At 39.9% G+C, this 7,791-nt stretch overlaps 1 protein-coding gene across 1 annotated transcript in view; it reads right to left on the minus strand.

Moving 5' to 3' along the window:
• Nucleotides 1-1,834: 1,834 nt before the first annotated feature.
• The window catches only part of gba2 (glucosidase, beta (bile acid) 2), a 17,622-nt gene continuing 11,665 nt past the window's right edge, over nt 1,835-7,791 (minus strand). Inside the window, exons 13-19 of the mRNA XM_020619667.1 lie at nt 7,726-7,791; nt 7,405-7,556; nt 7,121-7,227; nt 5,989-6,131; nt 3,835-3,950; nt 3,549-3,740; nt 1,835-2,989 (exon numbers count right to left, since the gene is read on the minus strand). The exon at nt 7,726-7,791 is cut by the window's right edge and continues 42 nt beyond it. Of these exons, the coding sequence (XP_020475323.1) occupies nt 2,744-2,989; nt 3,549-3,740; nt 3,835-3,950; nt 5,989-6,131; nt 7,121-7,227; nt 7,405-7,556; nt 7,726-7,791 (1,022 nt within the window). The 3' untranslated portion in view covers nt 1,835-2,743. The remainder of the gene's footprint in view (nt 2,990-3,548; nt 3,741-3,834; nt 3,951-5,988; nt 6,132-7,120; nt 7,228-7,404; nt 7,557-7,725) is intronic.

Here is a 7,791-nt window from a genome sequence, read left to right on the forward strand (position 1 = left end):
AACGTCACGGTCCTTGATTTTAATCTATTCATAAAGGGCTTTTGACTCGCTCTTAGTCTGACCCGTCACCCAGGACCTGTTTGCCTTGGGAGACCCTACCAGGGACATATAGCCCCCGACAACATAGCTCCTAGGATCACTCGGGTACTCAAACCCCTCCACCACAATAAGGTGGCAGTTCAAGGAGCCAATGGTTTTTGCCCATTCCCATTTTCCATGTCCAAAAGTCCAGATCAGGGCTCCTCACTGGGAGGAGTTGAAGAGTCGTACGGCCCAAGGGACAAGGACAAACAACAACTTCAGTCTGTCTTGGAGCAGGAGAAACACAATAGTCTACTGCTGAATGAACTCCTCTGTCTGGAGATGGTGTTGTGCAGAGAGTGATGAACATTGTCCAGGATGGACAGCGGCTTACTGAGGGTCCTCTTCGCCACTGTGGCTGTAAGGGAGTCCAGTTCCGTATCCACAACAGAGCCAGCTTTTCTCACCAGCTTGTCCACCTTTTCTTAATGCTGCTTTCCCAGCAGCAGGATGAACTGATTAGATTTGGTGGTCAAAGGTCAAGGTCAGTGACTTCACCTCTGTCCCATTCCTGTGAATTTGACAGGTTGGCGGTGGCATACAAAGCAGGAATTCTAGTATTACACTTAACAGTATGAGGAGGCTGCTACACCCTTTGGCCCCTCAACTGTCAGCACCACCTCAGATTCACCCTCCTCTCCCCATCGTCCTCCCAGCAGTTGCTATAGCTGCAGGTTCTCCAGGACCACTAGGCAGCACCTGAGCAACAGAATTAGACTGTTTAACTAATTAATTAGTTCATGTATTAGCACCCATAGACACAAAGCAGAGGAAGAACATACTGTATAAGTTTGTTAAACATACATTTAACATACAAAGTAAAGAAGAAGAGATTTCCATTTGGCATTTTAATGATGAACTTGAACATTTCTGATAAAAATCTGGCACCTTTGAAGGCCATAGCACACAATTAGCATGTTTTGTTCTTGAACCACAGAGTGACTCCACAGGGACTCAACAGACTCATCTGTTACATTTGTCTATTCCCAGGTTTTCCTTTCATTTACACCTGTCTGTATCGTGTTAACTTTAATCTCAGTGCCCTGTGAAGTCAGTATACCTTGTTAAAGTTTTCACTGAATTCATTTGCTCCATCTTGCAGACCGATACAGGTAAATAGTCAGTGCAGCTAATTTGTATTGAAAACATCTATTTGTATTACACTGAAAACATGGACTCGTGCAGCTAATCTGTACTTCATACCTACAAACATTTTTATATACATTTATTTAACACAAGCTTCCTGCTGTATTTTATTCAGTCATTTATTCAGCATGATTGTCATGAGTGTTGAACTTTATAAAACAAATGTTGCCGCTGCATTTCAATACTGTAGATACAGGCCAACATGCAACAAGGCACCAAACACTTAAAGATGCACTGATCGATCGGCAGAGAAATGGCCGGTGAAGGTGAAACTATGTCCAAATTTCTGGCACAAGGTACACATTGAGGGAATTACTGGCTAAACATGAAATGCGTGTATATGTACAGCGTATCCAAGCTGTGGTAAAATGGCAAATACAAACCACACACACACACACACACACACACACACACACACACACACACACTTCAAAAACAACTGTGTACTCAGTAGTAACAGAAATTCTTGTTTCTGTGTTGCACCTGTTTATATTTGGAGAAATACAAATGTTGTAGTTCATTTTTAGTTGGAGGTTTGTTAAAAAAAAAAAAAGGAAATGCAAAACTTTTTTTATGCAAAACAATTTTTTACATCTTTATTACTTTATTTTTCATTAAAGAAATGTTATGAACATGTTTGTGTATGCTGTTGATTATAGTTCTTCAAAAGAAAGAAGAAAACTGTAATAGGCCAAAATCAGAACTGGCAGGTCAGACTTAGAGGGGGAGGAAAAAAAAACAAACAAACAAAAAAAACAATTTTCAGGAATCTGAAAATTGCAATCAGTGCATCTGTAGTTAAAATACCAGTCAAACATTTGCACAGACTTTCCTATTTAATTCCACAGGAAAGTCTGACCAAACTTTTGACTGGTAGTGCATATTTTAATATTTTAATTTCCACATTACTCATCACACATTATTACAGTGTTCAAATGTTGGTGGAGGAAAAAGGAAATCTTTGCAGACTCTTTTCAAGTGCTATATTTCTGCTCCAGTAATCATTAAAATGTGACATGATTTACTCACAGGTCCTCCGATGTACTCAGCTATTAAAGACAGTAATGACCACTTGTTCCTAGTTTAACAGACAACAGTCTTCAAATATTTAGCACATTCATTTGTTAACACGATTGTGAATTGTGGAATGCAGTTCTTGCATGTGTGCGTACATGGTTGCAAATAAACAATGTTGCTTGAACACAACATCAGTTTTTAATTAGCATTACATACTGGCCATAATTTGACAGCACCTGGCTACACTGCACGAATCAGAAAACATTCCTACCATCTTCTCTCTTCGTCTCCTCACCTATGTATATCATGCACCTACTGATTTTGTCAAGCATAATCCACCACAGTTGTGACCCCAAGCCTGGAATGGCAAAATGTGAAGCAAAACAAACAGTAGAGAATTAAATTAGAGGCCTAACTGCAGGGTGGAGGTGCAGATGAAAGTGGTGGCTACAGGAGAGTTTGAAAGTTATTTTCACAGGAACCTGCCACACCTCTTAAATCACCAGTCTGATGGCTCATGTCCTTGTTCCCTGTCTGTGTTTCCAATTTGAGCTGATGTGGTCTGATCTTTCTTTGTGTTTAGGGCAAGCTGCATGGCCCAGATACTCAGAGGCCTCATGTAGGCCAGAGAGCGATAAATGCCCTTCTCACAGTAGGCTTCAGGAGTCTGGAAGGCCATGCCTAGCCTTTCCCACACAGTTCGGTAGCAGCCCTCTGCCGTGCGCATACCCTCCTCTCGCATACCCTGAGGACAAGGGGGGGAAAGAAAAAAAAAAAAAAAAAAAAAAAAAAGGCTCAGAGGTGTGGTATTATTCCTAACGAAACATCATAAATGATTGTTAACCTGAAAGACTGGTTCAGCATTTAGGAAAACACACCACCGCCACAGCTGTCTGACAAATTAACGGATCTCCTGGCTTCATATCTAACAAAGCAACAGAATACTGGCTTTGACCAACTAACAGTCCAGATATATTGACAATTATAAAGCACAAAGCAAAGAAGCAATCCCTCACATCTAAGAAAATGGAACCAGCAAACATTTGGTATTTTTGTTTGAAAAATGACAAATGATTAATCACTTATGAAAACTGTTGCAGATTGGTTTTTTTGATTACCTAATCAGTTAATTGTTACAGCTCTATATCCAGATGTGGGGAGAAAGACAGCAGATGTAACCTCAGCAAGACCAGACTGACAACATTTCAATAAAACTTGACAGACACACTGTTTCATCCCTTGAATACATAGTAGACATCATCTCTCTCTCTCTCTCTCTCTCACACACACCCACACCCACCTACCTCATGGATCATAGTGGCTGCCAGTCCATACACTACTCCGATCCAGACCTCATCTGACTGGACACTGGAGTGGTCAGGCACTCCTTCAGGACGCATCCCATTAACTGCCCCCATTTGGCCTCCAGCGAAACTCATTACATTCAAGTCAAAGACAGATTTTAGTGCATGCTGGATTTTTTCTTTTGGAAAAACCTGGAGGGGGAGAGGAAGTGGTGTTGAGACTGCAAGTGATTGATTAGTGTCCTAATCTGATAACATTCCGCACATGCCTTATGTTTTAACTTGCCTGGTAGTCTCCCTCTCCCAGTCCGGACGCTCTCAGGAACCAGTGGCCAGCACACTGGTCGGACATGACGCTGTTAGAAAGGTCTCTTCCACTGCTGTCGTAGTTGTAGTACTTGCCTAAACATGAGGAGAAAACAAAAAATAAGGCAGTCGCTTTAAGTCTCAGATTACTTTTACAAATCAATTGAATTCAACTAAAAACAAATTCTGCTTGACTAACTGCTGTAAAATTAGCTAACCACCGAATTTTGGCCTATTTTTATTTATTTTTTTTTGTCTTTTTAAATAATCAATTAATAATCCATACATGAGAACAGGCAAATGAGTTTGTAATGCCTCTCACTATCACTAGTATAGTGGGTACGGAAAGTATTCAGACCCCCTCAAATTTTTCACTCTTTGTTATATTGCAGCCATATGCTAAAATCATTTAAGTTCCTTTTTTTCCTCATTAATGTACACACAGCACCCCATATTGACAGAAAAACACAGAATTTTTGCCATTTTTGCAGATTTATTATAAAAAGAAAAACTGAAATATCACATGGTCATAAGTATTCAGACCCTTTGCTCAGTATTTAGTAGAAGCACCCTTTTGAGCTAATAGAGCCATGAGTCTCTTTGGGAATGATGCAACAAGTTTTTCACACCTGCATTTGGGGATCCTCTGCCATTCCTCCTTGCAGATCCTCTCCAGTTCTGTCAGGTTGGATGGTAAACGTTGGTCGTCATGTTTAACATGTCATTTTGCTTCAGTGGCATTTTGGTCTGTTTCACCCAGATAGATGAGTCGGTGTGAAAATGTGGGAAAGATGGTCAAAAATGTGATTTAATGTGCTTCTCTTAAAAGCAGTTGTAGGTTTGGTGGTTGAATAAAAATGGGAAGGAGAAAGCTGTGTGACCACACAAAGCAGTTTTGAGTTTTGAGATTCAGTAAATTTGCCACTTCCCCTTTTTTTAACTGTCTTCTTTTTTATGTGGTGTCAAATCTGTGAAAAAGAAAACATTTGTTTGTACATGACCCGGTTGTACTTTTCCTCAGATGCCTGGTAATATCTAACATCTTCAGAATGAATCTAAATGGTAAATCATAATAATGTGGTTTATGATGACATATGAGTGCACTTTTCAAAGTACTCTACATCAGGATATTTCATTCTGACTGACAAGATGTACTTAACATGTACTTACCAAACAAACAAAAACACTATCTTTATAATAATGACCCTCATCAGTCAAATTAAATATTCTTCATATTTTATATTAGAAAACCAGACAGGAAAATGTTGTTTTTACTGCGCCAACCAAACCAGTGCTTTCAGATGAAGACTTTTAAAGTGTAGGTGAAAACTAAAAATCGACAGTATGAATCTTTCATCACAGGAACTCACAGGAATTGCACATTAAATAGTTTATTATTGAAAGAAAAGTGGATGAATAAATCAATTATAAAACAAACACAAGTGAGAATACATGGAGGACTGCAGACTTAATCTAAACGATATCCGGGACTCACCGCTCAGCAGGGAGGGATTTCATTCATGAAGTGCTGGAGGAAGAAATGGGAGGATGTCTGACCTTCGCTCCCATACTTATGTCTGTGACAGGAGGGTGTCCCTGTGTTGTTGTCAGGCCGGTCCGTCAAGCAGTTACCACACTGAAAAAGGAAAGGTCCTGTGTAAGAACAGAAAGAACTTAAATGATTTTAGCATATGGCTGCAATATAACAAAGAGTGAAAAATTTGAGGGGGTCTGAATACTTTCCGTACCCACTGTAGGGATGGGACAATATGACTTTTTCTTGATATGATTCGTTGCATGATGTGGTGTATATATGATTCAATTCAATCATGATACAATTACAAATTCTTTGACAGGAATGTATACTTAGCTGTGGAATACTTGGACTTTATTTCTCCTTTTTTCTAGCAGTGGTTTGATTATGTACAGAACAAGATATATTAACTTAAGTTCCGTTAGGATATCTTATTTACAAAAACAATACATATCGTGATGTTTTTATATCCTGATATATTGAATTTCATTATACTGTCCCATCCCTAATCACTAGTCAAGCACGTGACTTGCATGCGTGCGACTGAGTGACTCCATATACATATTGAACACAGCACAACACATGGGTGTTTGAACGTACCATTCCAAAGCAGTCTGTCAAAGGCAGCGCTGCCTCTGTCCAGGATGTCTCTGTAACGTTTGTATGCCTTCTCACTGTTCACCAGTGTGGCCATCTTACACATCACACACAGGGACGCCAACCACAGCCCACCACAGTACGCACTGTAAAAAACATATTCAACAAAATGTAACATCACTTCTTTCACAGATGCAAAGATAATTCTTCTTAAAGCCGAGTGTGGAGCTTCAGTCAGATGTGACTCAGCTGTAATCAAGTACCACTTAAGTGTGACTTCATGGATAAACGCATTTAAATCTCAAACTGAAAGTACCAGTCCTCAGTGTTAAAGGACAGGGGCAGTGATTTAAAAAAAAAAAAATCTTTTGATTATTTTCTTGAAATCCCACAGAGACATTAAAACCCAATAATGAATTTTGTATAATCCCTGTAATATCTGTGAATCCAGAACACAATTTATCTTATTTGTCTGACTGTAAAAAAAAAAAAAAAAAAAAAAAAGAGATTGCCATTCTTAGCACTTGGTGCTCCTTTTTGAAATAAGATGTATCCCACGTATTTCATCAGGGATGAACATGTCACCCAGTGCAGCGATGTGGCTCACTGAACAATGGAAACACAGACAAACAAGCTGAACCGTGTTCTGGGTTCACAGACATTATGGTGAGTACACGAAATTCATTGTTGGCTTTAGCCTTGGTGCTTTCTGTACAATAAGTTCAAAAGACAGATATCTAAGCTGAGGTTGTAAACAGGAACGCCAAAGCCTTTCATCTTTGCTGCAGCCTCTGAACTGAAGCACAACTGAAGAGAATTGAATTTGTCCTGCTTTTTGTCACAAGTTGTGCAAACTCCAGTTCCCTCCCTCTCCTTTCACTCTGTGATGCAATCTTAGGGCATCCTGGTGTCACTATGGTTATATTTTGTCGTTTTCTGACCTAGCATGAGGAACTATATAGTGTAAAGGTTTATGTAGCCATCTGTGAGATGCAGTCCAGTTGTTTGGATGTAATTTGTGCAGCTGAGGCTGGACTTTCTGAGATTTTGTAATGCTTCAATGACTAAAAATTGTTAGTATACTTCTTTCCTGTCTGCCATGTTTTCCCATCCTTTCTACTCCTTAGACTCTCACCTTGGTCCAGTCACGGTCCAAGCGTCATAGGTCTGGTCAGCATATCCAGAGTTCTCTATCAGACCATCTTCGTCCAGGTCAAACTTCATCTCTGACTCCATTACTGCCTAACGGTTCAACCACAACAAATTCTGACTAGGTGACCAGAAGGTACACTAGCTTTGTGTTACTACTACAAATGCCATACAAATATTTACACAGAGAATAATGAGGCCATGAGTTTTGTTTGAATTAATCCAAATCTCACATACAGTATGGTTAAGACTACCTTAGATCAGTTATACCTGACAGATGGGCCACATGTCCTGCAGGTACTGACTGTCCTGGGTGACATGGAAGTCCCGGTAGACCTGCAGGACAAACTTGAGGTTCAGGTCTTTCCAGTCTGCGGTGTCATGAATGAGGTAGGCATTCACCCTTTTCCATGGCTCATCATCTAGGCACAGAGTCATCATTTTGCACTGAGTGACAATTCATGACCATAAAAATTTGCAAAGTTAACTGGTTCAGACCAGTTTTAGGTCTCTGCAAACAAAAAAAGAAAGAAATACTGAGCTATTCAACCCTCCTAAGATGTGCAGTTAATGAGATAGCCTTTCTCCTACCTGGGTCTCCTATGTCATGAGGCACCACATTTTTGGTCTTGACAGGAGAATACTGCCCACTCATCA

The sequence above is a fragment of the Monopterus albus genome, unplaced genomic scaffold (genome assembly GCF_001952655.1).
Source record: "Monopterus albus unplaced genomic scaffold, M_albus_1.0 scaffold225.1, whole genome shotgun sequence".
NCBI classification, from domain to species: Eukaryota; Metazoa; Chordata; class Actinopteri; order Synbranchiformes; family Synbranchidae; genus Monopterus; species Monopterus albus.